The sequence below is a fragment of the Colobus angolensis genome, unplaced genomic scaffold (genome assembly GCF_000951035.1).
Source record: "Colobus angolensis palliatus isolate OR3802 unplaced genomic scaffold, Cang.pa_1.0 Scaffold61, whole genome shotgun sequence".
NCBI lineage: Eukaryota > Metazoa > Chordata > Mammalia > Primates > Cercopithecidae > Colobus > Colobus angolensis.
Genome location: NW_012119710.1, coordinates 2979834 through 2996715, shown reverse-complemented (window position 1 = coordinate 2996715; position 16882 = coordinate 2979834). Strand labels below are relative to the sequence as shown.

At 52.9% G+C, this 16882-nt stretch overlaps 2 protein-coding genes across 5 annotated transcripts in view; one reads left to right on the top strand and one right to left on the bottom strand.

Moving 5' to 3' along the window:
* The window catches only part of PHF21A (PHD finger protein 21A), a 196625-nt gene extending 185824 nt beyond the window's left edge, over positions 1–10801 (top strand). For 2 of the 3 annotated variants that reach the window (XM_011963301.1, XM_011963302.1), the window contains exons 15-18: positions 1813–1968; positions 3550–3625; positions 4373–4476; positions 5877–10801. In XM_011963301.1, the coding sequence (XP_011818691.1) occupies positions 1813–1968; positions 3550–3625; positions 4373–4476; positions 5877–6134 (594 nt within the window). In that variant the 3' untranslated portion in view covers positions 6135–10801. The remainder of the gene's footprint in view (positions 1–1812; positions 1969–3549; positions 3626–4372; positions 4477–5876) is intronic. The other variant, XM_011963300.1, reaches the window with a different exon arrangement.
* A 219-nt stretch (positions 10802–11020) lies between these two features.
* GYLTL1B (glycosyltransferase-like 1B) lies at positions 11021–16876 on the bottom strand. Of its 2 annotated transcripts, XM_011963299.1 has the most exons (14): positions 16802–16876; positions 16599–16708; positions 16211–16293; positions 15817–15940; positions 15420–15591; positions 15208–15312; positions 13958–14070; positions 13762–13887; positions 13512–13667; positions 13238–13398; positions 12520–12798; positions 12059–12208; positions 11756–11951; positions 11021–11498 (listed from the first exon to the last, which is right to left on the bottom strand). In XM_011963299.1, the coding sequence occupies exons 1-14, from the start codon at positions 16854–16856 to the stop codon at positions 11283–11285; spliced, it is 2046 nt and encodes a 681-aa protein (XP_011818689.1). In that variant the 5' UTR covers positions 16857–16876; the 3' UTR covers positions 11021–11282. The 2 variants fall into 2 exon arrangements, with proteins under 2 accessions (XP_011818689.1, XP_011818688.1); XM_011963298.1 differs by having other exon boundaries at positions 16599–16876.
* Positions 16877–16882: the final 6 nt, after the last annotated feature.

Sequence of the window (16882 nt, the reverse complement as noted above, 5' to 3'; positions counted from 1 at the left end):
TTCTGGGCTGCCAGATACCCTAGTGGATTACAGAGCAAGTTTCCCTTGGAGTGAAATTGTAGGTCCGTGACGATGTGTTCCTTCAGTGGTGGTGGTGGAGGGATTACATCATAGAAAGGAGGGGTTCACATTGCTCTCTATCATTGCTTCCTGTGCACAATTTCTGTATTAGACCCTCTGGCAGAATAGCCAGGAAATCCACAGCGACACATTGGCTTGACTTGCTGGGTCACCTCTGGCACTTCCCTTCTGTCTTCCCTTCCCTGGTGTCCTTCTCAGTGGATTTAATCCCATCCAGAGAATGAGCTAGGGATTGACTCACTGGAAAAGACCTCTTCAATAGCTCTTTTTTTTTTTTGGTTCTCCTCTTCCAATTTTGAGTAGATCTGCTTTATTCTGATGGTGCCTTCTGTTCAGAGACTCCAGCAGACTTACCTGGGTCCTATAACTATCACTGTGATGGGGGTGGTAGAGAGACAGGACTGGCACAACAGACTGGGGCTGCTCATCTTTTTCCAGCTGGTGAAGTTTTTATAGGGATAAAGCTTCCCAGAATAGAATGGCCCATTGAACAGCAAACACAAAATACTGGTTTTAGGAGAACATTGTCAGCTGTTGCTTTGGCTTTTTAAATTCTTCATTTTGGAAAGAACTCGCATATGAATTTAATTTGTTTCTGACTTAATATTTTCCCCTTTGAACTTTCACTGTATTTTTTTCTTCTTGAGCAAGCAAGTTCAGGAAAACTCCAATTTTTGTCTGTCTTCTTTCCCAGTCCTTCTAAACTCCCCCCAAAATTGATAGGTGATGAGAATTGTTTGTATCATATTGTGAAACACTTTGATGAATGGACTTCCATACCTATAAGATTTGTGATACGTAGGTTGTCCTCTACCAAAACATAATAAACTCTTAGGTATCGCCTATAATGTTAATTTTGGCCTAGGCGACTATAGACCTCTCCTGTAAACTCTTAATTTTAAGAATACAGTAGTCCCTGCCGGGCGCAGTGGCTCACGCCTGTAATCCCAATACTTTGGGAGGCCGAGGTGGGCGGATCACCAGGTCAGGAGATCGAGACCATCCTGACTACCACGTGAAACCCCGTCTCTACTAAAAATACAAAAAATTAGCTGGGTGTGGTGGCAGGCACCTGTAGTCCCAGTTAATCAAGAGGCTGAGGCAGGAGAATGGTGTGAACCCAGGAGGCGGAGCTTGCAGTGAGCCAAGATCATGCCACTGCACTCCAATCTAGGCGACAGAGCGAGACTCTGTCTGAAAAAAAAAAGTATACAGTAGTCCTCCCGTATCTGAGGTTTCACTTCTTACTCTTTCAGTTACCCATAGTCAACTGCAGTCTGAAAATATTAAGATGTTTTGAGAGAGAAAAAAGAAGACAGACCTCATTCACATCTTTTATTACAGTATATCATTATAATTGTTCTGTTTTCTTAGTCACTGTTGTTAATCTCTTATTGTGCCTAATTTATAGATTAAACTTTATCGTGGGTTTGCATGTATAGAAAAACATATATATAGGGTTCAGTACGGAGGTTTCAGGCATCCGCTGGGGGTCTTGGAACATAGCCCCCATGGATAAGGGGGGACTATTGTACTGTCCCCACTCAGGGAACCTTAGCTATATGGAGTGAGTAGGGGCCTGTGCTAATGGTGATTCCTACTTCTCTTGAGTACTTCTGGACCGAGGCAGCTGATTGTCCGAAAACATTTATATGCATCTAGAATGTGCATGTTAACATTAAAATTTTACCTTTTTTGTCCTTTTTCTTACCTTTCCTCTCAACTTTATAGGGTGATATTCATGAGGATTTTTGCAGCGTTTGCAGAAAAAGTGGCCAGTTACTGATGTGCGACACGTGTTCCCGTGTATATCATTTGGACTGCTTAGACCCCCCTCTGAAAACAATTCCCAAGGGCATGTGGATCTGTCCCAGATGTCAGGACCAGGTACTGTGGGTGGGTCTGATGGGGGAAGGGCCAAGGAGGACAAAGACAGGGCCATCAGGAGGAATTCCTTTCCCGGGGAATGGCAGTCTCTTCCCTCTCCCAGTCGGTCTCCAGGCTGCATCTTCCCTGTTCATGACACAGCATGCAGGCGCACGGCCTTCATTCCCTCAGAAACTCTCTGCCTTATTACTGAGCTGGATAGACGCTTCCTTGTATTTGAAATGACTTATCTTCTCTTTAAAAGTCAAGACCCTTAAAAGTCCAGAGTGCCTCATTCTCTAGAAATGGTCTAGACCAAGTATATGGTTTTAAAACTCTTCTTTGGGAATAAAATTAAGAGAAAGTGCCCAGTTGATTAATTAAAATAACACCTTGGGCTGGACGCAGTGACTAACGCCTGTAATCTCAGCACTTGGTGAGGCCAAGGCAGGCGGGTCACCTAAGGTCAGGAGTTCAAGACCAGCCTGGCCAGTGTGGCAAAACCCCATCTCTACTAAAAATATAAAAATTAGCTGGGCGTGGTGGTGGGCGCCTGTAATCCCAGCTACTTGGGAGGCTGAGGCAGGAGAATCGCTTGAACCCGGGAGGCAGAGGTTGCAGTAAGCAGAGGTCACACCACTGCACTCCAGCCTGGGTGACAAGAGTGAGACTGTCTCAAAATAATAATAATAATAATAAAATAACACCCATTTCACTTTTAACCTATTTTGTTATATCAGGCTCAGAGAACTAACTGTAAAGCGCTGTCGATATTTTACAGACTTAAAAGGCAAACATATTCCTAACTGTCCTTGCCTCCCTCCTTCTCTGTTTGGTTTCTGGTTGCCTTTTTTTCAACTATCCGTGTATATTTATGTCTTTATGATTTTATTATAAGCTGTCTCAACTCTTTTTTAGAGGTAGGCAAAGTATAAATAATAAATAAACAAGCTCAATAGCTCAGCAAGCCCTGGGATCCTGCTCAGTTCTTTGGAATCCTGCTTTGAATGAATTCTGGTTTTCCCTGGTAATCTTGTCCTCATCCTGCAGACTGTGGTACAGCAGAACACTTCTCTCACTGTCCTCCTCCTGATGCTGCTTTGTGACCTTCTGATGATTTTTGACATAGGGTCTAGATTATACTTTAGTATTTGGAACTAATATTTAATTTCCTTGATCAGGCTGTCTTTGAGGGACATAGAAATCTAAAATTGAGACAGGCAGCCCATGTCAGGTCAAGGACGAAACTGCCAGTGGCTGCTGCCATCATGCTGACGTGTGGCTTTTGTGTGGATGGTTCTAGCTGTCGGGAGTGGTTGGGTGTCATGTGACGTGAAAAGATAGGAATGCCTAGCCAAGTCCCAGCTCCTTCTAAGCCTGGGCTCAAGTGTCCTGGCTCTTCCTGCCTTGAACTTCATTCTCCTAAGCTGATATTTGGAACATTTTAGTCCAGAAACTGTAGACCAGGGTTTTGCAACACTGCTACCATAAATCCTTCCTGGATTTTATCTGCCAGTAGCCACCAATACCATTGCTAGCTGTTACGTAGAGGATGTGTGTTTAAACCTCCTTCTCAAGGTAAAATTCTAAAAATCTTTTCAGATGCTGAAGAAGGAAGAAGCAATTCCATGGCCTGGAACTTTAGCAATTGTTCATTCCTATATTGCCTACAAAGCAGGTAAGGAGTTGTCCATACCTACTTTTTTGTAAGCTTCCCTTTGTTAAAAAAAAAAAAATACTGGCAGTATTTGTTTTATTCTCAAAAGGAAATTTAAATTTAAAAATGAAAACCTTTTGCTCTTAACTATTGGAGGAAACAAAAAAATGAAAACCTTTTATTAGATAAAGTGGAAAACTTCTGTAGCATTTTTTTTATTCATTTATTTTTTGAGACAAGGTCTCACTGTATCGCCCAGGCTAGGGTGTTGTGGCATGATCACAGCCCACTGCAGCTTCCTCCTCCTGGGCCCAGTCGATCCTCCTACCTCAGCCTCCCCAGTGGCTGAGACTCTACGGGTGTACTGCCATGCCCAGCTAACTTTAGTATTTTTTGGTAGAGACGGGTTTTGCCATATCACCCAGGCTGGTCTTGAACTCCTGGGCTCAAGTGATTCCCCTGCCTTGGCCTCCCAAAGTCCTAGGATTACAGGCATGAGCCACCATGCCTGGCCTGTTAGCACTTCTTGGGGGAAAAAAATGAGATGTGGTATCTCATTTATGTAAAGCCAGACCCAAGCCACTGACAGTTTTCTTAGCATATGTACACAGAAAAAGGAAAAGTCCAGGTGGGCAGACTCTCTGCACTGGTTGTGGGACTCATGGGAGCTCTGGGGAAAATATCTTCTTTGGCAGGCATCCTGAGCACAGTGGCCTTTTCAAAGAATTAATTGTCAAAAACTGTTCTTTTTTTTTTTTTTTTTTTTAGCAAAAGAAGAAGAGAAACAGAAGTTACTTAAATGGAGTTCAGATTTAAAACAAGAACGAGAACAACTAGAGCAAAAGGTGAAACAGCTCAGCAATTCCATAAGTGTAAGTAAACCTCATGCCTACAGCAGTCGATACATAGGTGCAGAGACCTAGGCCTTTCCATATACGTAACAGTACGTGTGGGCCCCAGGCTGCTTCAGGTCCTTCTGTTTATTAACGTGATTAACTTGGGCAAATGCAGTTTGCCATCCAGTTAAGAGTGCAGCCCTCAGGTACAGGTGGCCAGTTGGTAGGTGGTGCCTTACCCAAGCTCTGGAACGTTCTCTTGGCTTTAATCTGAAAGAGGATCTTCAGTCTTCAGGCTGAATAAGTAACAGCTACAACAGTGTAGCCACGGCCCTGCGTATTCCTGACAGTGTGTGGGGGGAGCATAGCGCCTCACCTGACACTGAGCAGACACAGACCAGGTCCCCTCATGTGATTCTTCCTAGTCACCTGAGTGAGTGGGCCCATCCATACGGCCCTCCCTCGCTCTTTCTTCCACACCATGCTGATTGCATTTCCCGGTTTTCCTGGCCAGTGTGAGGAAGCGGGCTTTCTAGAGACAAGTATTGGAAGTAAGTACTGCCCAGCCCGGCCTGTCCAAGTGGGAAAGAGGGTTGTGTTTGCAGCAGGGTACAGAGGCTCCTCCCAGGCAAGGAGCCAGTCTTCTTTTCCATTGAGTAGGTCACCCTTGTTGGAGTGAAGTGACCTCAGCCCTCACGGATACCAGGTGGTGCCTTGTACTTGGTGGCAGTTGAACTGTCCTGCTTACCTGCTTTTTCCTCCTCACCATACCTACCCGTGGCATGCAGATTTAACACCTCCTTCATCTCTTTCCCTGCCTAAAATAGAAGCCAGCAGGTGTGGGAGGCTGAGGGCAAAAGGGCGAAAGACTCCCAAGTCCCTGGCTGAGCAGAAGGTGTACTGGCTGCAGGCCTTTGTCCTTGGGGCTTCGATCCTCCTAAATGCTGCTGGCCTGTCCTCTCACTTCCTGCTGCACTCAGATGGAATCCAGATAGCACTGCGTGTTTTCCACCCTGGAGAGCTCAGTCCAGTCCTGAAGGCTCCCCAGTTAGCATGACAGAAGCGTATCAAAACCTGCCCAAACAGGCTGCAGGGCAGCTGTGGGAACTTTTTTTTTTTTTAACAACCTTTGTTTGGAAGTCTGATGGCGGCTCTGCCGGTTTGTTTTTAAGCGTTAGTACTCCCGCGTGCTGGTGCCCGCATGCTCTCTTTCTCTGTGTTGTTTCTTGGACCCCCCAGCCTACCCACTCCACCCGCCGTGTTCCTTAGGTGGCAGCCGCCCGCTCCACTGAGGAGCACAGCAAGGCCCAGGGGCTGCACAGCAGTCAGGAGGGCTTCTTTTCCCTAGGCAGAGGGAAGGCGCTCTGCTCTCAGGGGCTGCGAGGCCTGTTAGAAACGAGGCGGCTCAGTGCCACTGCCCTTGTCATTTGCTGCAGAAATGCATGGAAATGAAGAACACCATTCTGGCCCGGCAGAAGGAGATGCACAGCTCCCTGGAGAAGGTAAAACAGCTGATTCGCCTCATCCATGGCATCGACCTCTCCAAACCTGTAGACTCTGAGGCCACTGTGGGGGCCATCTCCAATGGCCCGGACTGCACCCCCCCTGCCAACGCCGCCACCTCCACGCCGGCCCCTTCCCCCTCCTCCCAGAGCTGCACAGCGAACTGTAACCAGGGGGAAGAGACTAAATAACAGAGCCCCTCTAGGAGAAGCCACGGGATCCCGGCGGCGAGGAGAGCAGAACACTGAAGACTCCAGAAAAGCAAAGCCGGATTTCTGGAAAGTGCAGAATTCTTTTGGTTCTTTGGTTCCAGAGAGAGAGAAGATGCTTGTGCCAGGTGGCACCAGAGTTTGCCAATTGATCCTTCTTATTCTGTGTGTACATGCAAAGATTGGACCATGTTACATGAAATAGTGCCAGCTGGAGGTTCTTTGCCAGCACCATGCCAAGTGAAATAATATATTTACTCTCTCTATTATACACCAGTGTGTGCCTGCAGCAGCCTCCACAGCCACGATGGGTTTGTTTCTGTTTTCTTGGGTGGGGAGCAGGGACGGGCGGAGGGAGGAGAGCAGGTTTCAGATCCTTACTTGCCGAGCCGTTTGTTTAGGTAGAGAAGACAAGTCCAAAGAGTGTGTGGGCTTTCCTGTTTCTAAACTTTCGCTACTATAAAACCAAAAAAAGGAATTGAGATTTAACCAACCCCAGTGCCCAGAAGAGGGAAGGGGAGTGGCTGGAGGGAGCAGGGGGGTGGGACAGTGTATCAAATAAGCAGTATTTAATCACGTCTGGCGGGGGCCTCGTGCAAGGGGAGACCAACACCAAGAACAGCCAGTAGGTTCTTCTCCCCTGCGCTCTGCTCCCTGCGCAGTAACCCCACCACTCCTGAAGCCTGGCCAGTCTCCTTCCTTCCCTGCTTGGTGAATCGCGCATCCCCGTGGTTATCCCGCTGTCTCCTCTCCAAGAACAAGCAGAGCCCGGGCCGCTGGCCCTTGCCCAAGGCAGGGAAGAAGGATGTGTGTGTCCAGGAAGGAAAAAAAGGTGAATCAGTGATTTTACTTGAAAACAAGCTCCATCCCTTTTCTATATTTATAAGAAGAGAAGATCTTGAGTGAAGCAGCACGCGACCCAGGTGTGTGTGAATTGAATGGAGACGTTTCTTTTCTCTTTTTTAAATTTTTGTTTTTGTTCTTTTTTTCTTTAAGGAAAGTTTTATTTTACTGTTCATTTTACTTTCTTGGTAACAAAAACTAAAATAAGGAATAGAAAAGCTGTTTTTCAGGCTGACAGTCCATTTAAGGGTAGCCGAGACCTTGCATGGTAGAGTAGGAATCATAGTGTCAGTGAGGTCCCGTGAGTCTTTGTGAGTCCTTGTGTCATCGTTCGGGCACTGTTTTTTTATGCAAGGGCAAAAATCTTTGTATCTGGGGAAAAAAAAAACAACTTTTTTTTAAATTAAAAAGGAAAATAAAAGATATTGAGGTCTTCCTAGTGTTACTTAAATTAAGATCAAGGTAAGAAACATTGTAAAAAAAAATTACAAAAGTGCTATTTGTTTCCTAAAAACAGTGATTTCTATTAAAAAGGTGTCAGAACTGGAGAAAATGCCGTGTAGTTATAATTTTTTAGCACAGACCCTGCTGATCACAATGACATTTTGCCGTGTGTGTGTCTCTAGACTGGTGGGCCAGTCTCCTTGAAGGACAGAGGCGGAGCTCCCCACCCTTCTCTCTCCTCAGAAAAGACCGTGCTCTCTTCTTGGTGCAGGGATCTTGTCTCCTGTTGTGAAGCCCAAATGGAAGTGTGGATGGTATCAGGGCCCTACCCGTGGTCTTCTCAGATTCTGCTAGAGCAAAAGGCTGGTGCCTAAATAAGATCCCTTCCTTTGGTGCTGCTTTTGGTCTTTCAGCCACCAGCATTATGAGTGCCTGGGGGACACCTCCGAGGGAACTGGCCAGCGGAGCTCAGTGGTGCGCACGCACCCTGGCCGTGACAGGAGGGTGTGGGAGTGCAGGCTGGCTGCATCAGCCCTTGGTGCTTAGAAAGAACAGAGGAGGAGTGACATGTTTTGAGGTTATGTCTCTGAGACAGAGCCCCAGTGTGGCCTTCGCTGTCTTGCCTTTGGGGAGAGGTCTGAGACTCCTGCTCCTTTCTCTGCCTGTTGGCTCCAGGCACCAGAAATTTACTCCACTCCACCCACCCACAAACCTCCTGGGTGACCCTTGGCTAGAATTACTGCGCTCGCTTTGGCTTGGCTAGTTGTGGCCTCTCCTTCTTGAGAAAACCGGGGTTGTGAAAGGCTCAGACCATTGTCTCATCTTGGCCTGTCAGAAGTAAATTGTGTCAGATGCGTGCTCTCGCTGGAGACCTTTGCCCCTTGCGTGCCCCTGGCTGATGGGAGGGCGGTGGAGGCTCTGTACCCTGGTCCTGCTAGAGCATCTCCCCCAAGCCCACTCCAGGCCCTGGGAATGGCCAGAGTCTAGGAGAGGTAGAAACGGTCCCATCGGCTTCTCTCCCACCCAGTTAGGCCCAGAGAGACAAAGACAGATCTGAAAGCAAATGGAACAGAGAAGAGACACTTCTTAGAGTAAAATGTGTCTCATCCCCATCAGCCGTTGCCATTCATCTTCCCAAGGGCCTCAGAAGAAGGAATTAAGTTTGACTGAACAGGCCTCAGAGTTAGGCCCTGGCTGCTTGATTGGCTGAGGGGGAAGAGTTCCCTTTTCTCATTCAGAAACCAAGGTGCTGTGTCTAGTCAGGGAGCCTTGGAGATGCCTGGACTAGTTGGAGGAATCGTTGGCAGAGGATCAGAGACCAGCAGCAGGCGGTCTGCCCTGTCTAGAGCTCTTCCCCTCAACCTGTCTGGGCCCATCTGGGGGTTGCCACACAACACCTAACTTACCTTTTCCTGAAAGAAGTTGGGAAGCCATCATCACTAGAGGCCTTTGCTCGGAGAGGAGCTGCCTGAGGAGTCTCAGGGGCTGGGGGGACGGGGCTAGGAATTGACCAGGGCTTTGCCTGCCGCCCTCAGCAGTGTCGAGTACATTCCAACCTCACCTGCAGCTGGGCTGTGGATTCTTCCTGACATTCAGATGTGAGCTGTTTTGGGAGTCAGCTAGTACGGAGTATGAGATGCAACCCAGCCCCCAAACCTACATTCTAGACTCAAATTCCAAAACACCGCTTTACTGTAAAGAAGAGGCCCCTGGCACTCAATCTCCCTGCCCTTCACTGTCCCCTCAGACCTGGGGGGGGGGGGCCTGTGACCACCTGAGACATACGCTCGTGACACTGCCCCACCCCAGCCACCTCCACTTGCTTCCTCCTCCTTCCCTCCGCTGCTCTTTGCCCATGGCCCAGAATTTAGCTGCTCTGACAGCCACTTTTGAGACCAGCTGGCTTTGCAGTCACTTCAGAGAGCTGGAGCGGCTGCCCACTGGGCCCTGACTGGGAGTCCCCTGCCAGCTCCCGATCAGGCACTGCGCCCTGGTGGCAGTGATGACTGGGAGTCCTTGGCCAGCTCCTGACCAGGCGCTGCACCGTGGTGACAGTGAGGCCATGTTGCTGTCATCTCCACCTCTGCGTTCTTGCTGCCTGCGGGTCCTTCTTCTTTCATAGAGCCTGCCGGGTCTTGTCTCACTTGTGCTGAGCTCATCTGGGGTTTTGATTTATTCCTTCCTTATCAGGCCCTTTGGGGTAAGCCTGCTGGTTGCACCTGACATAGGGAGGCAGTTAGGGGCAGTTCCTGGTGGGGCCGCCCTGGCAGCCTCCTCCTGGCACCATCGTGTGCCTGGTTTCCCTGCAATGCCTGCCTCTGTCCCTGCTGCTGCTTGGCTCAGGCCCAACAGGCAGCGTGCGTGGGGGCGGCTGCACACAGCTGTTCCCCTGAGGGTGACCGTGTCTGCAGCGCGCTTCCGTCTCTGCATGCACGGCTGCCTCTCCAGCCACCTCTGATACTTCTCTTGGGGCCATCAGAGCCTCCCTTGGGCTCTCACCTCTCAGCTCACACACTCTTCGTGGTTTCCTCCCTTCATTCCCTTACAGGGCGTGGTCCTTCTTACTTATCTAAAGGGCTGAATTTAGGAGACTTTTTACCCAGGGGCAAAACACTCCTAGGGTAAAGGGATGGATGGTGGCCCAAGTGCATTTTCCAGGGCCTGGGTTCTCCAGATCCCGTGGCTTCTGTTGAGTGGAGGCAACTTTGCTCTGTGTGAACCTTGCCCCTGTCCCTCGGCTGGGTGCTCCTGTCCCTTGGCCGGGCACCCTTGGCAGGAAGCAGGACTCCCATTCTCACCCTAACTTAGACTGTCCTCTGAGTCAGCTCCTCTCCAAGATGGGAGTGGGCGGCCCTGGGCAGTCTTCTGGCCCCTTTGCTAAAGTGAGAGGCAGGAAGCTGGGGCTGCCCTCCAGAAAGCCAGGGTAGGAACTCTGAAAAATAGCTCCTCTAAACGGAAGCAGGGCTCCCCAGTTCCACTTGGCACCCCCTCCCACAAGGCCCTTTCTCCCTGAGGACCCCAACCCCCTACCCCTTCCCCAGCAGCCTTTGGGCCCTCACCTCTCTGGTATCTGTGGGTCCTTAGCCCAGGGTGAGCTGCAGTCAGGCGGGGTGGGACGGGCAGGCCAGAGGTCAGCCAGCTCCTAGCAGAGAAGAGCCAGCCAGACCCCAACCCTGTCTCTTGTCCATGCCCTTTGTGATTTCAGTCTTGGTAGACTTGTATTTGGAGTTTTGTGCTTCAAAGTTTTTGTTTTTGTTTGTTTGGTTTTTGTTTTGAGGGGGTGGGGGGGATACAGAGCAGCTGATCAATTTGTATTTATTTATTTTAACATTTTACTAAATAAAGCCAAATAAAGCCTCTCAGCCTCATGGTGTTGGGTTTGGGGCAGGGGAGGGTGGGCAGGACACATTCCAGTCCCAGCCTCTGCCCTCCCTGACTGGCTCTCTGGGGGTGGGGGGAGTGCTTGCCCTTAAGGGCCCAGGCCCTCCTGTGACCCCAGCTGGACGTAGCACCTCCCTTATGCACTGACACCCTAGCCCCAGAGTGCCCCTGCTCCCCCAAACCAGGAGGAGCACAAAAAGGATTTTTTAAAACTTGAATTATGAAAAAGGGATGAACAATTGAAGATGGGGGAACCAGCCCCAAACTGGCTGGGGCAGAGGGAGACCAGACGCCAGCCAAACAATAGCAGCAAGGGGAAGACGCCACCCCACAGATGCTCCGCCCCAGCCCTTCCCAGAGACCTTAAATAATTTAAATAGCAGGGTTGGCGGAGGGCAGGCCGGGTTGCCCTGGTGTCTGCCCAATGCTAAGACAAGGGGCAGCGCCCGCCCAGCCTCAGCCTCAGCCTCGGGCAGGGCTCTGGGGCTGCTGCAGGGCCCGGAGGTATTTGAGGGCAGCAGCCCCATGGTGGCGGGACAAGTCCTGGTGGAATTCGTCCTTAAGGGCCCGGAGGCAGTCACGATAGGTGGGGCTGGAGCGGAAGCGGGAGATGTCCAGGCTTGGAGCATGGGGCAGATGGATGGTGAAGGCCTCGGGCAGCACCAGGAGCTCATATTCCTGCAGGGTGGGGCAGAGGAGCAGTGGCTACCTGGCTTGCCTGGCCTGCGGGGAAGGTGCAGCTCCAGAAAACAGGCTTACCCTGTAGCCCCTGAGAGCTAAAGCAAGGGCCAAAGGGCAGATGATTTTAGTTCTACAGAAGGAGGATATTTCTAACAGTGCCGCCCAGCAGTGTGGTCCCCCATGCAGGTGTCATGAGTTCCCTGGACCTGGAGGTGCTCGAATCAAAGGTGGTGGCAGCAAGCTGCCCTCCTCACCTGGGCATCCAGCTCCACAATGTGAGCCACCTTGTTCCAGCCAAAGCCCACAAAGCGAGGGTCATAGCGGGGACAGTCACGTGGCACCACCACGTAGGGCTCATAGTCGGCCGCCCATTGCACACGGTACGGGGCCTGAGCTTCCCGCCAGCGGGCATAGTCTGTGGGTGCGTGGCCCCGGGGCCACTCGTGGTACCTGTGCAGCAGGGTCAGGTGGGAGCCAGGCTGAGGCTAGGAGCTTGTGGGTAGTGGGAGCCAGTGTGGGCAAGTGAGTGGAGTGGGCAGAGAAGTAGCCTCTCCTACCTGAAGGTGTAGAGAGCGCCCACATCCAGCAAGGCCAGCAGCTCCACCTTGGAATGGGGGAAGCTGAAGCGGTAGTGCAGGGTCTCGAATGCTGGCACCACCAGCGCTGCCTTTCGCTGGCTGCCCAGCCCCAGCTGCTCAATGGAGGCCCTGAGGAGGAGCACCCATGAGCAGGGGAGAAGAGTGGAGCCTCCAGGACTGGGCCAGTGACCCTCATCAGGGCATTAGCCACAGGACCCGTCCACCATGGGCCATCTTGCCCAATGCGACGGGTGGATACAACCACAGGTGGAGCTGCTGTTGAAGCTGGCCCTGGCCTCCCTGTTGACAGAAACAGCCTAATACAAACCCCACTTGACAGAGGCCACTGAGGCCCAGAAAGGAGCAGGGACCTGGGGTCCCACGCGTGCCCTGTCCACATCCACCCCATACGCTGTTCCCCTCCTTGCCTGCTGGCCCACCTGAGGTAGTCGTAGAGAGAATAGGCAGGCAGGAAGTCAATGTCACTGAGGAAGACGTAAGGTGTGAGGGCCTGGGCCAAGGCCACGTTGCGGAGCTGGTTGACAGGGTACAGGGGCCCCTCACGGTACACCACGTGGTAGGCCACGTCCTGCCGGGCAGCAAGCACTGGTGAGGCCTCGATGAAACGCAGGAACTGCTGAGCTTCTGCGTCTGTCAGGTACAAGGCCAGGCTCATGGGGCCAGGCCAGTGCCTGCACAGGGCTTCCAACATCTGCAGCCTATGGGAAGGGGGAGGTCAGCACAGCTCTGCCCCTCTTGCACAGCTCAGGGAGGCCTGAAAAACCTCCCCAGTTAGCTGCTGCTGCCACCTCCTCAAGTGACTTACTGAGCACCCTTCAAATACTTATAGAGCCAATCTGATTGAATCTTCACAGCTACCCCCACCAGGTGGGTACTTTCTCATTTGAGAGAGAAAACTAGGGGCCAGAGATATGAAGACTTGCCCATGGTCCCACAGCGACCAAGGGACAGCTCCGGGCATCTGAATGACTCCAGAGCCCAAGCTCTTTCCACCATATCCAATGTCTCCAACTTCTGGAACTCCCTGAGGGCCAGGCAGCTCACTACCACAGCAGCAGGCTGCCAGATGGAACCCCCTCTCAGAAATGTCCAACCCAGCCCATGTCATACTCCCTGGGCTGCCCTCTGCACCCTCACCGGTCCATGGACAGCTGGGCCACAAGGGTGACATCGTGAGGCCGGGGGGGTGGCGGCTCATGGGGCAGGAAAGTGACGTGCACACGGTGCACAGTGAGCTGCTGCTGCCGGAATTCAAAGCAGGGGTCTTCCTCGTCAAGTTGTGCCAGGGCCTGCTGTAACTGAGGGGATAAGGGGTGACAAGGACCAGGGGTAGGGCAGAATGACACATCCCCCAGACAAGGCTGGGTCCCACCAAAGCAGAGAGGAGCAGGGGAAGGTAGCTCCTTCGCACCTGCTCAGCACCAGGCGGGGGCTGGCTGGGGCACCCAAAGAGCTCTCTCCGCAGCAGGTTCCCATCGTACTCCAGGAAGGTCAGGTAGAGATTGCGGAAGAATTCCACGTGCTTGTTCTTCACCTGAAGCTTCTTTGGCGAGTTCCAGTGGATCACCTGGGACCCGGGAGGGTGTTGGGGCCATGGGAGCAGGGAGCAGGAGTCCCCATCCATGGCCCCCCACCAGCACGCAGCCTCCTGTCCCACTCACCTTGAGGTCAGACGCTGCAGAGTAGCAGCGCTCGGCCAGTGTGTGATCTGACAGCTGCACGTTCCAGACGCAAGGCAGAGGCTGCACTAGCCCCGGATGCTCCTTGATCACAGCGTTGAAGATGTCCTGAGCAGAGACACCCATCACACCCCAGCCCCCAGCCTGCCACACCCCACCCGGCAAGGCTTCCCCAGACCTGGTCAGCCAGTGAGGTGGCAGGCAGGGTAAGGAGCTCCCGCCTGGCCGTCAGCCTCCACATCTGCTCCCAGCCAGCCTGCCGGAGCCGGTCCAGCCGCAGTAGGATCACACCTGCCAATGAAGAGATGCTGTCATGCCCACCTGGGATGACCAGCTCCTGGGGGACATGAAGGTCATGAAGGTGTCCTTTGTTTTTTGACTTATTGGTATTTTCTGACTGTTCAGACATGATCATGGACTACCACTTGTTTTTTGTTGTTGTTTTGTTTTTTAGAGACAGGGTCTTGCTTTGTCACCCAGGCTAGAGTGGTGCAGTGGCACAATCATGGCTCACCGCAGCCTCGAGTTCCCAGGCTCAAGCAAACCTCCCACCTCAGCACCCCACCACAATCCCCACCAACTAGCTGGGACTGCAGGTATGCCACCACACCTGTTCTTTTTATTTATTTACTTATTTATTTATGAGATAGAGTCTCGCCCTATTGCCAAGGATGGAGTGCAGTGGTGTGAACTCGGCTCACTGCAACCTCCGCCTCCTGGGTTCAAGTGATTCTCCCTCCTCAGCCTCCCAAGTAGCTGGGATTACAGGTATGTGACACCACCCCCGACTAATTTTTGTATTTTTAGTGTAGATGGGGTTTCACCATCTACACATCACCATGTTGGCCAGGGTGGTCTCAAACTCCTGACCTCAAGTAATCCGCCCGCCTTGGCCTACCAAAGTGCTGGGATTACAGGCATGAACCACCACGCCTGGCCAATTTTTTAATGTTTGTAGAGACAAGGGTCTCACTATGTTGCCAAGGCTGTTCTCGAACTCATGGGCTCAAGCGATTCTCCCACCTTAGCCTCCTAAAGTGCTGGGATTACAGGCATGAACCATTGCACCCAGCTTGCTCGTAGACTACTTTTGTCAACAGTCAATCCTCTTGGGGGTGAAGAGGAGGCGCTGTCCAGCTTACAGAGCACATCCATGGCCTTCTTCTCACACTTGGTGAGCCCAGGGCTGTTAAAATTATCCTCCATTTAATGGACAAGAAAACTGAGGCTCAGAGGGAGCAGGAGAGCTGGCCAAAGTCATCCAGCACACACAGGACTGTTGGAACTGCTGTCTGTCTCTTCATCCAGGGTTCTTTTCACAGCAATGTTCTTCCTGGGGGGCTTCCTAGCATTCTTTGCCCCACCCAACCCCAGGGGCCCAAGGACCAAGAGACCAACCCCCCTGCCTCCCCTCACCACTGCCCCCACCTGTGTTAAATCCCCGGCCCAAGGCAGGCCAGGGCCTGTGGTTCTTCCAGAGGTTGCCCAGGTACCAGTCACTCTGGTTCTCCACTAGACCGATCGCCTGCGTGTCTGGGAGGGGAGGGGGTAAGGGAGCTGTCTGAGGCTGCCACAGGACCTGGGCTCAGGGCTAGATGCAGGGGTCGTGGGCAGGCCAGGCAGGCTCCCAGGCCTCTCACCAGAAAAGTGAGCAAAGAGTGCCCAGAGCTCCGAGATGTCAGAGGCGAAGGTGACATCTGTGTCCAGGACAATGACGTGGGCCAGCTCAGCGGGCAAGGCGCTGGGCAGCACCAGCTTCATTAGCCCATAGAGGCCGGAGTAGTGCTTGTTGGGGATCCAGGAGACCTGGGACTGTGTGGGGGAAAGGCAGGGGATGAGATGGCAGAGGGGCCTATGAGCACCAGAACACACACTTGGAGGGACACAGAGGGGAGGGGGTAAAACCCCAAGAAGAGAGGGGTTTGCGCTTCAGTAGGTGGATGGGACTGAAGATTCTCTTCTCCAACCCCACCACGCCCTGGAGGGAGGAAAGCGGTGGACACAGCTAGCGGGAGCGGGGAAGGGCTGGGCCCCTGCCTTGAGCTCCTCCGCGTTGTAAAAGCTGACACGGACAGCAGGCACCATCCACGTGTGGAAGAGCATCTCCAGGATGTTTCTGGCTACGGCATCAGTTACCAAGTGGAGGTGCAGTGGATTTTTCCTTTTGGGTGGGCAGAGAGGAAGCCTGAGAGGCCCCAGCAGGAGCAAGATGGGACAGCCCCCACCCCGAGGGGCGTAGAGATGGAAGCGCCACCTGCAAAGAGCTTTTCCACGCCCAGCTCAGGATGTTCTTACAACCGCCCTTCAAGGGAGGAAGGGGACACTGTCCCCACGTCACAGATGAAGAAGCTGAAGCTCTGAGACCAGCAGCGTGTCCCAGACTTTGTCCCTTCCCCACTCCTGACCCTCCTCCACGGACACCTGGCTGTACCTGTAGAAGAGCATGGACTTCACCAGGGTGATGACGTCTCGGCTGGAGTTATGCCCCGCACACACGATGGCCACATGCAAGAGCTGGGGAGGGACGCCCAGGTCGGCAGCAGGCCCCCCTTCGCGAGGCGGTGAGGACCCATGGTTGAGCTGCCCCACCCCGCAGCGGAGACGGGAAGAGTGTGCTGACGGGGCAGCAGGAGCCAACCCTTCATTTCAAATGGGGAAACTGAGGTCGGGAGCAGAGAAGTTGCACGTCCGAGGCGCGCCCCAGCCGGCTGGCCAGTGCTGGACAGACGCCAGGTGTTGTGATTCTAGCAGCTATCCAAGAGGCTGGGCTGGGGGGCGGCGCCCCCGGGACTCCCGCCGCCAGGGCCGCGCGCACCTACCTCGCACTTGGACGGCCGCGGCGGCGGCGGGCCGCAGTTGGAGCGGTTGTGGTCCCCGGGGCCAGCCCCCGGGTCTCCGTCGAGGGCGGCGGCTCTCCGCAGCCTCCCGTCTGGGGGGACACGTGGCATGAGCGGGCCGGGGAAGCATCCCGGGGCCCCCGCTCGCCCGCCCTGCTTGTGGCGCTCACACCCCAGATCCCAACCGAACAGGAGGAATCCGAGCAGCAGCAGCAGCAGCAACAGCGCGGCGGCCCCCATCGCCCGGGGGCGCCCTCGGGGCAGCA

Bases quoted from the DNA above. Each gene is read 5' to 3' on its own strand.
- GYLTL1B (XM_011963298.1), bottom strand. From the start codon at position 16,856: ATGGGGGCCGCCGCGCTGTTGCTGCTGCTGCTGCTGCTCGGATTCCTC. The intron at 15,592-15,816 runs GCAGGGGCCCAG...TCCCCCACACAG, and splicing joins ACAACGCGGAGGAGCTCAAG to TCCCAGGTCTCCTGGATCCC. The intron at 11,952-12,058 runs GTAGGAGAGGCT...CCTGCTGCACAG, and splicing joins GGCGCTCTCTACACCTTCAG to GTACCACGAGTGGCCCCGGG.